At 39.9% G+C, this 19007-nt stretch overlaps 1 protein-coding gene and 1 non-coding gene across 3 annotated transcripts in view; both read left to right on the top strand.

Moving 5' to 3' along the window:
• Positions 1–4722: 4722 nt before the first annotated feature.
• TRNAA-AGC (transfer RNA alanine (anticodon AGC)) lies at positions 4723–4795 on the top strand. Its single transcript has one exon. It is a non-coding gene; the product is annotated as a tRNA-Ala (tRNA).
• A 3735-nt stretch (positions 4796–8530) lies between these two features.
• The window catches only part of UBE2V2 (ubiquitin conjugating enzyme E2 V2), a 28894-nt gene continuing 18417 nt past the window's right edge, over positions 8531–19007 (top strand). Inside the window, exon 1 of one of the 2 annotated variants that reach the window (XM_064442743.1) lies at positions 8531–8686. In XM_064442743.1, coding sequence (XP_064298813.1) covers positions 8671–8686 — 16 coding nt within the window. In that variant the 5' untranslated portion in view covers positions 8531–8670. Of the gene's footprint in view, positions 8687–17126; positions 17258–19007 lie in introns of those variants that run through there. The other variant, XM_064442744.1, reaches the window with a different exon arrangement.

Genomic DNA, 19007 nt, shown 5'->3' with positions numbered 1-19007 from the left:
AAAGAGTGGATTTTGTCCTAGGTTTCTCAAAATCAATAGCTGTAACAGGAGTAACAGCTGAGTGTGTATGCCTTCAAGTGAACTTGCATGGGTGTTTTCAGGATGTAAATTCATAAATAGGTTTATGCTCAAGCAATTTCCTCAGCATTGCTTTGAAGGTGGAGGTTGGAAAAATTAATTAAAAACATGTATATTGATCTGTGTTTAAGGTAGACAGAATTCTTACCTTACAACCACAGTCCTAGTAATTTCTAGCACTTGAGAGCATGACTCTTAAATAACTTGGATATACAATATATCTTTCTCTGTTGTTTTCTTAAAACTTCAGATTAGTTTGCAGCTGTAAAAGCTTCTCCTGTCTTACAAAAAGCCTTGGCCTTCAAACCTTCAACACCAAACATCAGGCTAACTGCTAATAGGAAAAGAGACTGTTTCACTAGAGGATGGGAAAATCTACTTTTAATCTGTCCTGCTAGCAGGTTTGGTGGGATTGTGTAGGATAAGCTGCTCCACCTTGCTCCCCTCTTCCTTTGCTCCTTGGAGTCTTGCTAAATATTTTTCCTGGAAAAAGTAACAGAGCAAAAAACAGGAATTAAAAAATTTATTTTCCAGCAAGAGCTGAGCTGGTTTTCTGATGGCAAAACTAATGCCTTTCTGGAGCTCATGAGTGCTCCTTTTGCCAGATGATGTTGGTAACATTACAGTACTTCAACACTTCTTGGATAAATAAAAGGTTATGAAAAGATGTTAATATTGTTAGATAACCTGAAACAAGATCAGTGCAGACTTTAAATTGTTTACCGTCACTTAAGATTATAGCAACATTTGAATTGATAGTAGCCATCTCTAAACAAGCTTCTGTGATGAAGGCTTTATATTTTCTGAAGATAAAGACAAAAATAAGGTGTGGTGTTTTTTTTTTTCTTGAAATCCCTTTGTTTTAGAATAACAATACCCAACCAGGAACTTAATCAGGGATGCCTGGTCTAAATATGCTCTCTGTCATTACTGCTAAAAATTATTGACCTTTACCATGGAATAACTAGGGATGGTTAGCTACCTCACTCTAAATTCCTCCAGATGATCAAGTAAGCAGGTGCTGTTGGGCCCAGTGAGAGTCCAAAGGTGGCCGATTCTGCATGAAGAAGACCACATGAAAAACACATGCGCCTTACTTCAGCTGGATTTTGTATCATAGTTTCTATAACAAATGAAATGCTTGTGATAAGAAAGCTTCCCCAAGTGAGAAATATGGTTGCAGCTTCTGTAGCTTTCTTTGTAACTACCCAAAGACTTCACTTCTGGGTTGAATTTTTTTCATTTAAGTCTGATTTGACAGTGATGTGCTGCTGACAATGCCTTTCAAGGGTCTCCTTAAGCTTTGTGTTACCAGTAGTTGTCAAGTTGTTTTAATTATCACTTTCTGTATCTCAAAGAGTCCCTTCTGAAAGTTAATGTTTTCCTCTCTGTTTTCAACACAGAAAGCATGCTGAATTTTCCATGCATGTTCTAGAAGCTGCCATAGAAAAATGAATTTTTATATGGCAAAGATCTTTCCATACTTTGTGTCACAAATACATGAATTCCATGTTGGTTTTAATCTTTAAAGCATTTTACAAACATTAAAAAACTATACACAGCCATGCACATCCTCCCATTAAAATTTCCTTGTTTTTTTAACTCTGGCAGGACTAGTTTTAGTATTTAAAAAAAAAAAAATCTAAGGTAGCTTAAACTTTTACAGATGGCTGTAAATTCACAACAGCTTTATTTCTGATTATTTCTCACACCATTCATGCTCTTAGAGCTGACAACTATGGTTTTTTCTGAATACTATTATTCTTTCTTCTCCCTATTTTTTTGTGGCTGGCACTGTTAGGAAATGTGTAGCATATCAACACTGAGGCTTGTCAAGCACTGAGTGAATACTGCCACACAGAGTAAAGACAGGGGGTTGCTTTCAGTTATGCCAAAGAATCCAGCTCCAGGAACAACTGAGTGTGTATGTACAGTAGCTCCAAGCTATATGTCACATGTCAGGGCTTATGTACATAACCCAGTGGATTAAGGGTCACCAGAATCCAGTAAAATGATGTAAAAAAAGCCAGGCTGGTTAGAAACGAGTCAGGTGGTGATCTTACCTCCACTCATGCTCTGGTGTGATTCCCCCTTAGCCTGACGTAGACTTGATGGATGAGTAATGCCTTTCGTTCTGCTGTGGAGTGAGAAATGGGGCTTAAGGCAGGGAAGAGTTGTAGTCTGGTGTAGTGCTGACACAACAATCTAATCTGTGAATGAAGGTGTTAAAGCAACAGTCAGAATGTCCCGATGTGGTAGATTATGGACTATGTAATTTGGCTGTATGCACAGAAGTACATAGGGCTTATGGAGATGAGCACGAGCGCACACTACTGTGTCAAATCAGGCAGAGTTTGTAAACCGTGCTTGCCTTTCGGAGAACCAGAGTCCCAATTCTCTTGCTGGGTACATCACTTTATATGTGGTAGCAGGCTTATGTTTCAAAGAGGAACCCAAGAAACTTCTGCTGTTAAAACAACATGGAGGGGGCAGGTGTAAAGTGGAACCTAGCCTGGGTTTGGTTGAGCTTGAAAAACCTGGGTTGATCAACTATATGCATGTGCAAGTTGTTACAAACTCCTTCACATAATGGTTGAGCTCAAGTTTCAGGCTGCCTGCTGAGCTTTCCGATCCTCCTCCTGACTCCCTGATCACACCCCTACTTTTGTCTGTGCTTCAGGTTGTGTGCTGGGTTTGGGTAAGGAAGCAGTGGGAAGGAGGGGATGGAAGAGAGGGGGGTGGTGGCAGGGGGATTCAGGAACATGGAGGATGATGGTTTGTGGAAGGGGAGATAGCTGTTCCAAGGACCCGGGGGAGGAAATGCAGGCATAGAGTGGTAGGAGATGCAGCCTGGGGTGCAGGTTGGCCTGTTGGTTAAGCTGGTGTAATTTTTCCAACTTTCCAACAATACTGGAAGGAGGACTTGTGCAACCAGAAGCTTTTGCCAAATGCAGTAGTTGAGTGTAAAATGTGTTCATCTGATTCGTGTCAATATGGAACAATGCTAGAGTCACACGGTGAAGTGTGACCCTCTAGCATTTGACCGTTCTGTTTGTGCTTGTGTAACCGAGGGCCGTTCAATTGACTTGTTAACTGTCTTAATGGTTGGAATGTTGATTGGCGATTTGTTAAGTTAATTGTTAAGAAAGAATTTTAGTTAGGAGTAGAAACTAACACCTGAGAATTTTAAAAAGATACAATTAATGCTTAGGCCAGTCAAGAGGGCGTTAGCAATGAATGCTGCATTGACAAGAAGCCTCCTAAAAAGATACAATTCAGTAGAACTTCAAGGACTAACAGTGGAAACACCCTGCTACAAAGGAGAGTGCCAAGATAAGGGAAGACCACAAATCAGCCAGTAATGATAACAGGGAACTTCTTGGCTCAGAAGGCGCTGAAGCATGGAAATTAGGGGAAAGGTAATTCCGGCAGGGGGAGATTGCGACCACCGACCCAATTCAGGACCAAAAAGACTTGCCCCCCCCCCACCCGTAAAGAGCATGCGGGCTAATCTACATGGCAAGCGTGGCTAATTTAACTACGGCTGACCAACGGCAAGTGGGATGCTTATCACTGACCAATGAGTGTAAACTTAGGCGTGTTTTTACTAATTGTTATTAATTAAGTAACTGAATATAAACCCTGTAATTTTGTATAACGGTATGCACGTTAGGTGGAAGGATCCCCCGTGCATCCAGCGCTGCTTGCTTGTCTCTATTCAATAAATTGTAAACTTTGATTGAAATTCCGTTGAAGGCTAAATTAATTATAACATTGAGTTAGTAGTAGTAAAAGATAACTCAAAATGTTGATCTAGAGAGATAGTTAAATACTTGCTGTAGGCAAGTAAGGGTGAAAATTAAAATGTTAATGACATATGGGAATAAGCCGTCTTTATGTTCCTTGCCTATGATGTAGGTTTTATGCTCTATCTCAAGTCATGCAAGCATTTCTCATGCTTGTATGTGTTGATTTTTCAAAAAGTCAGTGTTTTAAGGCTGCTACGAGTAATGTATTATGTACATGGAAGTGCATTCAGTGAGGTAATAAATAAGGAAAATAAGGTAAAAATAAGGAAAATACAGATATATTTTAATTTCCCTTGACTGTCACCCCAGAGAAGCCAGACACACTCCAAAAGAATTTGTGTGTGTATACATAGGTAAACACACACAAATTTATGTAGAAGCTTTAAGACCCTTTCAATCAGGCATATAATATTTTTCACTCATTAAACATTTCCTGGACCAGGTTCCTCATGTTTATGCCTTGAAAATTGGAAAGAACATGGGTTTCCTTGTTTAATTTGGAACAGTTGCACAGCAAAAGTTGGTTTTGTTTTGGGTTTTTTTTTCAATAACACATTAGGTTTCTTGCAAATAACTTCATCTTTTGGAGAGCTTTGTGTATGAAAACAGCTAATCTCTTTTGCTTGTGTTGCAAAAGAGATCAATAAGATTATTCTGGTAGCGTACATGCTGAAAGATGTATCTCATGATTCCAACTGTGAGTTGCAGTCGGTTATTGGTGAGCGAAAGGAATAACTAGCAAGAAACAACGAACTTAAAATCGAAAGTGGTGGCGCTGCGGTTCTCAGTAAGTGTGGAGTGTGTAACTCCAAGTTTCGGAGTTTTTTTTTTAGGTGGGGAATTAGCTCAAATGGTAGAGCGCTCGCTTAGCATGCGAGAGGTAGCGGGATCGATGCCCGCATTCTCCAGGGAATATTTTCAACATCTGTTTTATTAGAAACTAAGTGGCAGAGTTTAAAAACATTACACTTTGTTTTTCTTGTATGAGCGTGTAAAAAACTTGAATGAACTGAAATCTTGGAAAAAAGTTAACACGTTGTTTTAAATGGTTTTTTCTTTTCAGAATCATATGTGTGCTGTTTTGCTTACAGGGAGGAAAGAAGTATAATCCTGCATGAAATAACAAAACTTGCTGACATTTTAATACAATAATAAGTAACGTGAACAAATTATAGAGAAAAATAAGGGATTTTTTTTAATGTGCCCTTAAATCTTTGGTTTATGACTTCATTCATTAGTTAAATTTATATTTGATATTATAGTTTAGTGTATAATGAACAAAACTTTGTATTTCTGATGTAATACTAATTATTTTTGTTCTATTTTGGTTGTACAGGCCATTTATTAGAAACAATGGGCTAGAATATTCTGTAACTCTGTCAGTCCCGGTAGCAAGATGATGTCCTTTGCTTGTGAATTTTCACATCTTGTGAAATATAATGGCAACTTTCACTGTAAAGCTATGCTTGCCCATTTTACTATTCTAATTTGATTTTCTTACTAGCTCATTCAGGTATGTAACTGCTTGTACTTCCAGGTTGAGGCGGCATGAGGAAATGAGCAAAATGTACTTCCTATAAATACGGTGAATTTGTGCGATCAGGATCTTGGGAGTACACATGTTAAAACAAACGGAAATCAGGAAACAAAAATTATTAATTGGGTTTCAGGTTAAGGAAGGAGGAGATACTGTGCTGCATGGATGTGCAAGTAGAACCTCTTGGGAAAATAAGAGAACTTGAAGATCCTCCCATGACACAACAAGAAAGGAGTTAAACTCTGGATGGATGGGCTAGAAATCGAGTTTGCTTATTTCTTTTGTATTCTCCACCTACTGGAGAGAAAAGAGGTATTGCAACTTCAAGACTGCTATATGTTGCGAATGTGAAGGCTATTGGTCTTCAGGAGTCCCCTCTGGGCTCAGGTAATGATTTAAATGTCCATTTGCTTGGAATGAGACTCTAGTAGTTTTCTACATGAGTATTTTTGCTTCCATGTTTTCTGTGTTTCTGATATTGCTTAATACCTGACACTTAACTGTGCTTTTAAAGAGGATGAGTTATGTTGCTCCTCTTGGCTAATCAGACACAAGTTTTGCACTGATGAAGTGAGAGGATCTAGTGGGGCTCTGTACAGGTGCCATCTGCCATCACCTGCAGAGCTACGGATTCTGCTGTAAGCTCTCCAGACTAATCACTGTCGGCTACATTTATACCCTGCTTCTTACAGTGGGTCTTTTATGCCTGTTAGGGTTTATAGACACAGTAGGACATGAAGATAAGTAAGAGCTTTTTCTCATCCCATGTGGTGTTTTCTGTCTTTACTTTTAAGGTAGACTATCTTGTGAAGGATTTACTGGATTCAGAGATGCAAGGGTCCTGGCTGCCAAAAGCACTACCTATGGGAGGAAATTACCTGATGATTGGTAAGCAGTTTCCAGAGCTCTGTGTCAAAGGGAGTGACTACTCTGGGTCAGTCTGCTTCCCAAGGCAGAAGTTGCACAGAGATAATCTGTGTAAAGAACCACAAGGGAATTTAGCTATGTTATGATTTTTATTATCACTGCTATTCACACAGACTTGTGCCCTCTGTAATATCATGCTTAAATGAGTTACACAGGTCAGTTATTCTGTGGAAAAAATAATTTGTTTGTCCTAAACTTACTGGAAGGTACCTTTTTCCTTTGTCTGTGTTTGTTGTAGTCTAAGAAGGGGGAGTAATTATTCCTTACTTGCCTTTTATCAACACTTTTTCCAAATATTACTTAGAAAGGGTGGGATGGACTTGGGAGCCATTGGTCTGGTAACTCTGGAGGCGGTGTTTTACAGCATGAGAGCAGTCTGTAGAATCAGCACTCGGAAGTCTCAACTCTGTAAAAAGCTTCTTCTAAATAAATTTATTCCACAACATGATTGTAGTACACTGATTTTCTGAGCTGAACGCACTGCTGTTCTAAGTTTTCTCCCAAGGGATGCTGTGTGATGTTTGACAGTGAAGTTTACAAAGGTTTTTGTTGTAATGACTACCATTCCCCTATTTCAACCAAGTTGTAAAGCAGAAGTTGTATTTCAAAGAACTCACCTCTCACTTTTCAAAAAGAGAAAACTTCATTACCATGGGTAAGCCTTTGATAGCTTGGAAGAAAAGGAACTTACACCTTTGATTTGTTCAGCCTCTAGCTGTCAGGTATTTTTCACCAAGTTCAGTGTTGGAAAAAAAAAAAATACACTTTTATCTCAGTAAACTTCCCACAACATCAGAAAAGCGAGGGTTCTACCTAGCCCCCCCTCGGCTCCTGTTTTGTCTTTATTTTCTGTGGTTGTGATTAGTAGTGTAAGAATTTGTTGCCATTAACCAGAAGATGGGACCTACACCTAGTGGGTGGGTACAGACAGAGATAGGCTGCGGAATCCACTGTGTGCTGGCAGGGACTCATAGAATACAAGTCGGCTGTGGTTCGGTAAGCCTACAGCTGTATTTGCATCACGTCTTAGAAGATAGGCTGGTGTGCTGTTCATCATTAGCATGGGGTCACCTAAAAAGACGGATGAATCCTTCTGAAAAAATAAGTGCTGAGGCATTAGGTGGCTGTAGGGCTCCTTTCTGGCTCACAAATAATAGGAAAAGAGGGACAGCTCATGTGGCCTCAAACAGAAGGACGTGCCACAGTATTTTCTCTGGTGATGTTATAATAAGTAGAGAACAAAAATCTTTAAATATTGTGGCTTCAGTATCCTTACTGTTACCACTAAATGAAATACTGAAATAGGCTACATAAGAGAATCCCTACAATCACCTTGGTGTGACAACAGAAAGCTCCACACATCATTCAAATGCAGCTTAAGAAATAGTTTCCCTGTACTTGGAAAGCTTACTTCTAATTCTGGTGGTGGTAATGTGGAAACTCCTCCTTATTCCTGTTACAGAAATCTGGTCAAAGCTTTTCTTTTATAAAGGTAAAACAGAAATCAATGGAAGAACTAAAAGCTATGGTAGATTTATTACGTTATGCACAGGTGGCAACTACAGTGTTTGATCTATGATCAGACAGTGGTGGAAAAATGACCGGAGGCAGGCTCTTGTATGTGCAAGGATGGCAGTGACTCCTCGTTGGCGACGGTGTTCCCGTTACCTGGAGGAAAAACATTTTGCATCCTTGCTTCTTGATTTCTACCAGAGGAATCTGTAAATGGATGTAACGCGCTCTCATTCTAGTCTGTCAGTACGAATTAAGCGTGTATCTACAGTAGGACGGGATGCGGAGACCAGAGCAGGGGCGCTGCCGCTCGTTAGGGAGGCACCTGCGGGACGGCCGTTGCCGCAAGAGGCGGCTGGGGCTGGCCGAGGGCTGCGGGCCCCGGACGGCGCCGCCGAGCCCAGTCCCAGCCTGCAGCGGCGGCCCCGGCTCCACCTGCGTTCGCCCCCGGGCCTGGTCGGGCAGCTGCGGCGGACGGACCCCTGACCTCCCGGCGGCCGCCGTGCCGTGCTCAGCCCGCCGCCTTCCTGCGAGGGAAGCGGCTTTTCCCCGCCACCCGACCGGCCGGGACGGCGCCGGGCGCCTCAGCCGCCCTCGGCTACCGACCCCGCCGGCCCCGCCCCCTCCCCTTCGCCCCGCCCCCGTCGCTCGCGCGCATCTTCCACCCACCCCTTCCGCCCCCTGCCTTTGCCGCGCGCGCCTCCGCGCTCAGGAGCTGCGATTGCCCTGTGGGAAGTGACGCCCTGTGTCAAGCGGAAGTGACGCGCATCGCGTGCAGGCCCGGAGCGGCGGGGGGGTTCGGACAAGATGGCTGGATCTACAGGTCCGTGAGGGGGCTCGGCGGGCCTGGGACTGCGCGCGGCGGCGGGCTCGGGCTCTGGGGGCGCCCTGCTCGGGGTGGGGGGTGCTCCTGAGGCGCCCCTGCTGGGAGTGCCTGGCGTGCGGAGGAGAAGAAGGAGGAGGAGGAGCAGGAGGGAGGCTTCAGGGGTGCTGGGCCCGGTCCCGGTCCCGCTGCAGGCACGGCCCCACCTGCCGGCAGGGCAGCGGCGGCCCTGTGGGAGCCTGGCCTGAGGGGTGGGCGGTGGGGGAAAGGGCTTCGGGGTCTGTAACGAGCGCGGTGAGGTGCTGGGGAAGAGAAGACTTTGTCTGCTAAGAGGCAGGAGCGGGCAGATGCGTTTGCGTATAGGGGAGGGAGGAGGTGCCACTAGGCTGGCAAACGTGCCGGAGGAAAAAGATTCGTGCTAAAGATTGGTACTAGTGTGCCATGCGGTGAGTATAGAAGTCGTGGTATAGCAGTATCTAAAATAAAGGGTTGTCTCTCCCCTTTTGGTGTAGGGGAAAAGGGGTCAGGCCTGTGCTGTATATTGGGGCAAAGGTACTTCAGTTTGGTGGCGACTGCAGCATAGTGGGGAAGAGGAGTGATGCATCTCGCTTTCTTTCACTAGACAGCCACTGGAGCCAAGGGGTCTCCCTTATAGGCAAACGGAACGGCAAAGAGCTGCAAGTCATCCCAGGAATCCCCTATCAGTAGCCAGTGTGTTGAACATTTGCATGGCAGAATATTGTGGAAGGTGGTGATAAAGAAAGGAACAAGAATATTGCTTCAAGGACTAAATGCAGAAGTTTAATAAGCATAGTTACACTGCCTCAGTTTCATTTCATGAGAGGCTTGAAACACAAAAGACCTTTTCCTGGTATGAAAAGCTGAAGTCTTCTGGGCCTCGTTTTCCCCTTCTCTCACCCCGGACACTTTATAAGTGGGATTGACAGAGCTCAGGATAGAGGAGTGAGTTGACCTCAGCGGTCAGTCTAGCCTGAACATTGGCTACTAATTTATTTCTGCTCCCAATCCACTGGATCGCTGAGGGATTAAGACTATAACAAAACAGAATAAACTTCTGTGTACTGAAACTGGTCTTGGTACCCTACTGTTGCCTCTTTGAGGAGAACTTGGGCAGATTTTTTTGGGGTAGGAGAGTCCTCTCTACTTGGTAGTGTGACTTTGAGGATGGGGGATTTATGGAGTGGAATTTGGGAAGGTTACAACAAATTGGGGCATAGAGCAGCTCTTGCAACTCTGTGAAAGGTGTCCAAAAGGATGCATTATTGCATATAGTAGACTGAGCTAGTATGGATAAATTAGAGAAACTTAAGTATTTACTCAGCTGTGGATTACTGCATTTTATTTTGTTAAAATTTGTAGACTTCCTGGCATCTAAGTTTAAAAAGATGATATGATGATGATGATGATGTAGCAACTCCCAAAGACTATAGCTTATGTCTGGGCTCTGGCCTAGGATTTCCTGTAATTCGCAGGAAGTAAAGTCATTTTAGGTCATGTGTTTTGAGCATTGGCATTTAACATCACTGTCCATTCAGTTTGGCTATTGTAGAATATCTGTTATTAAAAACTTGTACAGTAAAAAAAGCTATTTTCCTACAGAACATTCAACTCTATAAGAAGAAATATTTTTTCTAACTTTTCTTAGTTTTACTGCTATAAATGCTCTTCACAGTTTTACATGTGATATTTTAAAAGCCCCTGTATGCACTCACTCAGTACAGTTATTTTTGTCTCAGGAATATAGCCACACCTAAAGTTCAAAAGAAGTGGGAGATGTAGAAAACCATTTACAATGGATCTGCTCCAAAAGGTGTAAAGTGCTAGTACTGCATATATGCCTTGTTCAAGAAGTGAAATCATTTGAGCAAAATGAAGCAAGCAGACAGAATCGTAAACAGAACTGCTGGGAAAATTAGTCAGGGCTTCTAAAGCAAAATACTTTTTCCTGTGGAGAATATGCTATAGGCTTTTTATTGCCACATGCATAGATTGGTGGGTGGGGGGAGCCCGTGTTTGTTTTGTTCTTTCCATGTATTATGCAGAAATTTCGATTTTTAAGACTTCACCCAGAAAAATGGTCTTGCCAGGAAGCTGTGTTATACTAATTTGTGGAGGAGCGAAGGGAATGATTTTCTATGGGCATAAGATTTAACTCTACCTAGCTCTGTGAATTTAATCTGCTCTTGCTATGCAGTTCAACTTAATCATTATTTCAGAAAAAATAATGTTTTGGTTGCATGAAGTCCAGGAATGAAATTCTAGCCCCAAGAAAGTCAACAGCAAAACTGTTACTCTTGTCAACTGTCTTAGTTTTATCCTAGAAATTCCTTTCCTGGTCTCACTAGTTGTTTGAACAATCATGTAAAAAATTACATGCCTTTAACAACAGATAATTTAGTTTGAAAATAGCTGTTCTTTAATGCGTGCTAAAGAAACTGTATGCTGGTGTTATGTTGTTGCTGAGTATCTTACTTGCATATTAAAAATCATTGATATTGACTAATTTTAGACACAGATATTGGATGTCCTAGAAATTGACATTTGTAAGCTGCAGTTTGATTAATCTTCCGGTACTGCCACTCCTCCTGCTTGAAGCTGGACCGATGTTGTTTGTGTGGGTACTGCTGGAGGTCTGGGGAAAAATAAGTCAACTTTTTAAAGCAGAGAACAGCTATTGTTGATACAATCAGCCAATTTCATACTGGTTAGCTGGAGATTCATTCTGTTAATCTCTTTGAAAATACAGATCAGAAGATGTAGTTAAACTTAGTTTCACATTAAAAGAAACAATTTACCAAAGCATGCTATTTAAAATCTCTTATGTAACTTGAGAAAAAGAAACTAATCAATGGTGTCATTAAAAGGAGTTAATTAAAGAGTTAATTTCTTCATTTCCATAATTTGGGTTTTACTTAAGATTAACATACATGTATAGGATATAGATGTATCTGTCTAAAATGTGAATGTTTCCTGAAAGCAGTGATTATGTCACTAAGTGGTTAGAATTTACGTGTGAAAAGATGAGAATTAAGGCAGCAGTGTCTAATACTGGGTTCTGACTGTGGGCTGCTAAAGGCTTTTGTCTTGTTCCTCTTCAACTGTGGGCTTCAGTAGCTTGGGGGAGGGTGAATAGGGCTAAGTTAATGAAAATTCCCCTTGGTTTGCTGAAACCATGCACTTGGGGGAGAAAAATCAACTGATCTGCAGTCAGCAATTACGCGTGAGATTCCAGATTATCTTCTAGTATGCAGTCAGTCACAAGCAACCTTTTTTGAAAGTGTGCTTAATGCCTTTGAAGGAGCCCAACTAGATGCCAAACAAGTATTTTTTTTCCCGTAAAGTCCCTAATTCTCACTTCCAGATATTCTAATCTGTAAGGATGAATCGGCTTCTTTGTGTGACTTACATTGCCCGTGCAAAAACATATTTCCCTTTGAATTTATATATGATTTATTCTTTTAATAGAAATGGCACAACCCTCAATGTCAGTGCCTTGTTTTCTTGACTGTTTTTTACTTCTATTTGCAAACATTTAGTAGTGGTGAAAGCTGTTCTAAACATTCATGACTGCAGCTGTAAGGAAGCTGATATTAAAAATGAAAAGCTGGAAGTGGTCTTGAGTGCATTCAGTCTAACTCCCTGAGCTGTGAAGCAAGGACTGCCTGTATCTTTCCTGGTGATTGGGGTTTTTGTTGTTGTTGGCTTGTTTTTAAAGCTTTTTTTTTTCTAAAATCCTCCATTGAAAAAGATTCCATAATGTGAGGTAGGGTTTCATAATAGTTTCCCTTAAATCCTTTGCAATTCTTCTCCATTCCCAATCCAGCTGATGTCTGTCTGTTCTGTGCTTAGTGGGACAGAGATTGATGGATCACCATACCCTGTGTGGAAACTCCTAGACATTAAGAGCCATTCAGATGAGTAGTAAAGGAATTGATTCATAAGTGGGATGTAGGAGTAATGTTTTAAAGACTGTTTTTTCCACATAGGAGATGGTATGATTTAAGCTTTGTATCTAGAAAATTTGTGTGTTAAGCTTGTCATGGGTATGCTTCTCTTTTCCTCTGACCTGGTGGATGCCTGTTTCCTCCCTCTTTTTGTCCTTGTGGAGGAAATAGTTGTCTGTTTTTTATCTAATATGTTTTACCTTCAGGGCTGTGTTGCTTCCTCCCCTTTTTTCTATTATGCCTCCATCACATTTTTTGCTTATCCAGAACCTGTCCAAGAAGTCCATTTAAAGGCTATTTAGAATTTTACAATCCTCAGAGTTTGTTCTGTGTATTTATAACATTAGCTCTGTCAGCACAGACTTCTTGAAGCTGCAAGTAATCAGACAAAACAAAAGTAAAGTACTGTATTCTATGAGGCAGCAGGCACTCTCTGTGGGGCATTTTCCCATCCTGTCCTTTGCACAAGGAATTGCAACTGTGATTGTTCTGCATGCTTAAAAACATCTTGGCAAGCCACAAATAACTTAGATGTGCTTCAGCTGGGTTGAGAACAATCTAGCTTACAAATTACTTTTAAACTATATATAAACCGTTAGTTCTTTCCAACTTTGTGGCATATATAGGCAAGATACTCTGTTTCTTCTCTGAGCTTTGCCCATGTCATTTTCCTGTCTTTGGTGATTGTGTTTTATAACTCTGTCCTTAAATACATGCCCCAGCTTAGGTCTTTCTGCTATAATAGCTGTGTAAGAGTATGCTTACAGGCTAAACACCTTCTGAGATAAAAAAGTGGCCTACTTTGTTTCAGAGTTTGTTTGAGATTCAAGATTGTTATCAGGCATAGTATTAAAACCTATTATCTAAACTATTCTGTACAGTCCTGGAAAAATATTAGCCTGGATGAAGACAGAACACATACAGTTTCAGGAAGATACATGCCTTTCAGCAGTTGGAGGTGGATGGTCCATACTGTAAATCTAAGCACGGATGAGAAGGCTTCTCATGTGTGACAATTAGATTTCCAAATCTTAAGAGTTGTTGTTGGAGTTGAATTACATACATGTCTGTTAGTGTTTGTGTTTTGCCTTATGGAAGATTTTTCCAAAGGCAGCATTAAGTACATGCTGTGAAACTGTTCAGCCTCATTTTGTTGACAGTCCCTTCAGGCTTGCTCTCCCTACTATTACCTGCTTTTTCCTAGACTATAGCTTGTACTTCATCCTGACCAAAACTTCATGTGAAGTACTAGATCAGCTTCAGCTGCTCATGTCACTTAGGTTTTGTTGCCTTGCTGCCTCAACAAGCCTGTGGGAACCTCAGTGTAGATTGTGGAAGGACAAGAAAGTGTTGCTGGGAAAGCCTTCAAAATAGTCTATATTTAAGCTGTACTCAGAAGGGTTTTGGTATATGCTGTCCTGCCAAAAGAAGTGTTTTTCCTTGTTTTTGTCATTTGGAAGACACTAATGAGATAAAATTCAAACAATATTTTGAATAAAATCTGTACATCAGTGCAAAAACTTATGATTGTGAAGCTGTCAGACTGGTTCTGAATAACATGAGCTTCTTTTACAGCCTTTTCAAAAATGTGTGGTGCTTTAAGTATGTGACTAAATAATTTCTAGTTAGCATTTTGGAATAAATGGAACTTTCAACAAATAGAACTTCAGAGCTCTAAATTAATCCTTTATTTCAGAAGTTTCAGAAGCATCAACTAGATTACAAAAATTATCAGAAAAATTATTTCTAACATCTAGATAGACTCAGTATCCCCTTCTTAAAATTAGACATACATAAACTGTACAAAGTAAAAGTCACTTCCCTTCATTGCATTTGTGACTATTCATAAATGGATAGTTAAGTGTATTTTAAATTTACTTGAGTAAATCAAAAACATTTTTCCCAATACATGTAAAAATACTGTCCTTTACTCAGGGTACCGATATAGTCTTAGTAAAGTGTCCAGCTTCATTCATGTAACTTAGAACTGTTTTTAAGGAAGAAATTGTATACTTTCTTCTCACTGAAGTGGAATATATGATCATGTATATATTAAATAATTTGAACTTCTGAGACATGGCACATAGAAAATAGCAGGCTGAAATAAGACTGACACAAAAATAATGTAGGAAAATAATGTCAGTTCTTGCTACTGAACATGTGGTGATTGGTACATTTGCTGATTATATCAATAAGTGTATGCTTATGTGTATAACTGAAACAATAACGATGCATCACATCATTTGTTTTACATGGTTGAAGGATCTTTATGTTTTGGACTGTGGGTGGGTGCTGAGTCATGCTGGAAAGGACCTTCATGCAAGTGTTAGAACAACTGTTTGCTAATCAATGACTTGTTAACTGGTTTTAGAAGGCTTTACAGCTTTGCTAAACTAAATCCTTGATGCTACTATTGTTATCTGGGTCACACATAGTATTCTTACTATTAAAGCAGACCCTGTGCAAGCCATTTCATGACAAGAGATATTGGCCTTTGCTGGGTACCTTTAGTCTCCCACTTTTCCTGTCCCTTTATCTGAAATGATTTTTTTTTACGTCATCGCTCTTTAAAAGATAGCTTAAAATTCTGTATTTTAAATCCTTTTTTCTCTCTGCCAACGCAGTCTCAGGTTTAAAAAGAAACTTTCAAAAATTGGGCCTATTTGCCGTTATACCTTTCCTTTAGCCTTTCATGCCTTTATATAGTTTTGTTTTTAATAGTGAGGTTAATTTGTACTAAACAAGGGGTTTTTTTTAGCTTCTGAGATGAGAAATTGGGAGGATTTATTTGTCTGATAAAATCCTGATTCCTTAGACTGCTAAATCACAATATTGCTGGTGGTTTTTGAAGTGACTGGTATCTTTTCTAAACTCTTTTACTGGTTTCCTGACTTTCAATTTTGTACAAAACAATGTAATAGTAATAAAATTCTGAGTTTGATAAGTGTCACAATGTGTCATTTTTCATAATCTGTCACTTCATGTACTAAAGCATATGGGAAGATGTTTGGACCGTTTAATATCTCATCTGTGTTTTCATTCAGTAGTTGCCTATAAAGAGCTAACTTTTAAACCATAGTCAGCCTATGCTTTCCACCCTTCACCAAAACAGCTTGGATGTCAATTGATGAGCTGTTTAGTGACTTAACTGTTTAATTCCTATTTGGTTTTTTTACAGCTAGGCACAACTGGATGTGCAGTGTCTGACATAACTAAACTCTGAATTAACAATTATTGTTTTTTTTTATTATTTATAACAAACTTGCACTGAGATATAGTACAGACTGATGAATTTAATGTTGGTGCAAATTTGTAAAATTAGTTTAAAGCAATTTACACCCCTTTTTTAGGACTGCAATCTAGTGGCTTTTATACTATAGTTTTCTATTGTTGTGATACTTCATCAAAAAAATCAAAAAATAGGTATTTTAATGACTTGTTGTGTGGGAGCTTTTCAAGGTTTTGGTTGTGGTTTTTTTTTACTAAGAGCTTGCTTATGCCTTTGCTGTTTTGTAGTGTTACATTTGTATTTCTAGTGGAGTGAGCTTCATTAGTGCAATCTATACGAGCACCATTAGCAATTCCCTGCCAGCAACTGTACTCAAGATGATTGTATTTGAATGAAGATGCAAAGATAGACTGAAACCGTAACTGTTGTCGCACCCTTGCTAATAAAGTTGAGTCCAGCTGGAGTTTTTTCTCAGATCTGGACTATGTTCTGTGTGTGCACATATCCAGCCTTAGCTACTCTGTGTGCTTCAGCTCACTGACATACATATGATAGCTCTTACGCTACTTTACTATTGTACCTTGTACAGCTTTAGGATGTTTAGGGTGTTGTTGCTACATAAAAATTCAGGAAGGTTTTGAGGCATTTGGAAGTTGGACTGCAGGTGATGGGGAATGGAGGTTTTCAGTGAGGTGTGAACCTTGTAAGGAGAGATGATAAAGGATGGAAGAAACTTGCTGGGATTTGTGAGAAATGGCTTCTCCATGGATGCTGGTCAGAGTGTGGAGCAGCTCTGATGAACCAGGTAGTTAATGGCATCTGTGTCCCCCTGTCTGCTGCTCTTCTGAGAAAGGTGAGTAAAGGGAAAGGAGGGACAGTGGGGAGCAGGGAAGGAGGGGAGAGAGGAGTGGTCGTGGGCATGGTTAGAAGGGAATACTAAACAGATATTTTCCTGGAGGATGTTGACCATCACAAGGAAGAATCCTGTCCACAAGGCTGCCTTCAGTAAATAATCTGATGAATTATGGAACAGAATTGGTAGAACTCAAAATCACTGGGAGTGGTTAGCTCACTTCCTTCTGGTTACCAAAGAGGCAGGATAAGAGAAAAGAAGGGAGGACTTAGATGAAGATGCCTTGATAATGGAGCTGTTTGTTCTGCTAGTCATTTCTCACATTTAAAACCATAATTAATAAAATGTAAAATTGCACAGACTTTTTCCTATGAAGTTATACATTTGGAATGCCTGCTGTGCTGCAGAAGACAAGTTCAAGGTCTCATCATTCTTATTGTGAAGCCAACAGCAACTGAAACATGTTGAATAAGCTGATGTTGCTTTTGCAGTTTTGATATGCTGATCTCTTACTCCAGCCGAAGGTTTGTGGTCTAAGCCATTTTAACATGTATTTGTAAATCAGCTATGTGTTTACGACATCCCAACTACTAATGCCTAGATCTATAGAAATTAATTTCTTCCCTTCCCACCCCCTAAACTAAATAAACTTTAGTATTGTTCATATATTGAAAGCATTATTATTATTTTTCTGGTATCTAAATGCATTTTTTTTTTTAAATTAAATGTAAACTTCGGCCTTGTAAGGCAAACTGGTATTACCACCTCTCCTTCCTTGTGAGGCAGTCCATCACTATATACTGCATTCTCTATTTTGTGATTGCTGCTAGTAAGATGTATGTGAAAGGTAAATCAGAGATTGTATACCACCAAATGCCGCTGAGGTGGGCTCAGCCTTGAAAGTGCGAGCTGACAGGTAGTGGACAACACTTGTGCTTATGGCCTTGCCTTTCCGAGTTAATAGTCTGCCTGCCCCCAAATGTGCAAGTATAAAGTAAGTTCTGGTTTCCTTTGAAGACCTCTTGTACCGTATTTGGCAGCTGAACCCAGAGAATGAGATGGAGCAGCTTAAGTTGTATTAAATGCAAACTTTAACCCAGTGCAACTAGAACTACTACTGAAAGAACAGGTCAATATGCAAATATCATTCTGTTTGGAATTTATCATTTTAAATTATTATTGCTAGCAGATAATTGACAGTGTCTTAATATTATGAATATTCATAATGAAGTTGAAAGTTAGGGGAAAAAAATCTGCTTCTGTAAATCTATGTTCTGTCTTCAGTGAAATTACTGGTTTTTTAAACACTAGTGTTTGTGCCCTACCCTAAAGATATAAATACCCCTACACCCCTCCAGACCTTTTCCCCTCAGCCAAAGTGTGCATGCTGTGTTGCAATAAATGACTGAGGCTTTTGCTGTATTAGCATAGTTTCTCATTAGCTTCCATCTTAATATAAGCTGTGTACAGGATGTTTATGGCTGTGGCTAGGCTCAAATATAGAATAAATTCCTATGGAAGTTGTTTTCATGCAGACTAACTTTAGTTTTGAACTGTCTGTTAAGATACCAAAAAATGTCAGATTTCACTTAAGTGAAATAAAGAGAAACTAGCACCAATGTAATTCTGGAAAGGAATATTACTTCAGTTAGCTTTAACCAAAAGGTAGGTTTCAAGATGAAGGTTCATAACTTTCACACTGCTGTGACTGCTTCTTGGCTCATGCTTGGAAATGTTCCTCAGCCAGTGATATATCTTCGTAAGAAAAAACCAGAACCCAAAACCTGATGAAATGCATACTATAACTTTAGTGCAGTTCCTAGAATTGTACCTCCTGCTTGAAGTCTTCCAACCTGTGTGCTTTCAATTTTTTTGTTTTTAATTTTAAATATTGCAAAAAGTGTAAGAAGTTAACCAGTTAGAGCTCCTACATAGTAAAATATATCATGTTTTATATAAATATATATATATATATATAAAAATTCAGTCCTGCAAAAGCAGAATAGGCCATGCAGTTCTTACTGGCTCTGTTGAATACCGGTGATTTCTTTAATTCTTGTGAAATGGCAGTTTTCTAATGTTTAGGATTGTACCAAAAAAGGCTCTAAGTTATGATAAACATGAACACATTGAATAAATGGCCATTCACTCTGGACGTGTTCATTGGTGTACATCTATTTAGTTGAGCTGTGAAAACTTAGGTGCTACTCATCTCTTATTATTTCCTAAAGTTAGGCATCTTGTTTTGTTTATTTCTTTTGGGATGAATAATTT

Source organism: Phalacrocorax carbo, chromosome 2 (assembly GCF_963921805.1).
Source record: "Phalacrocorax carbo chromosome 2, bPhaCar2.1, whole genome shotgun sequence".
In the NCBI taxonomy this organism is placed as follows: Eukaryota; Metazoa; Chordata; class Aves; order Suliformes; family Phalacrocoracidae; genus Phalacrocorax; species Phalacrocorax carbo.
This window is presented reverse-complemented; position numbering and strand designations above follow the sequence as displayed.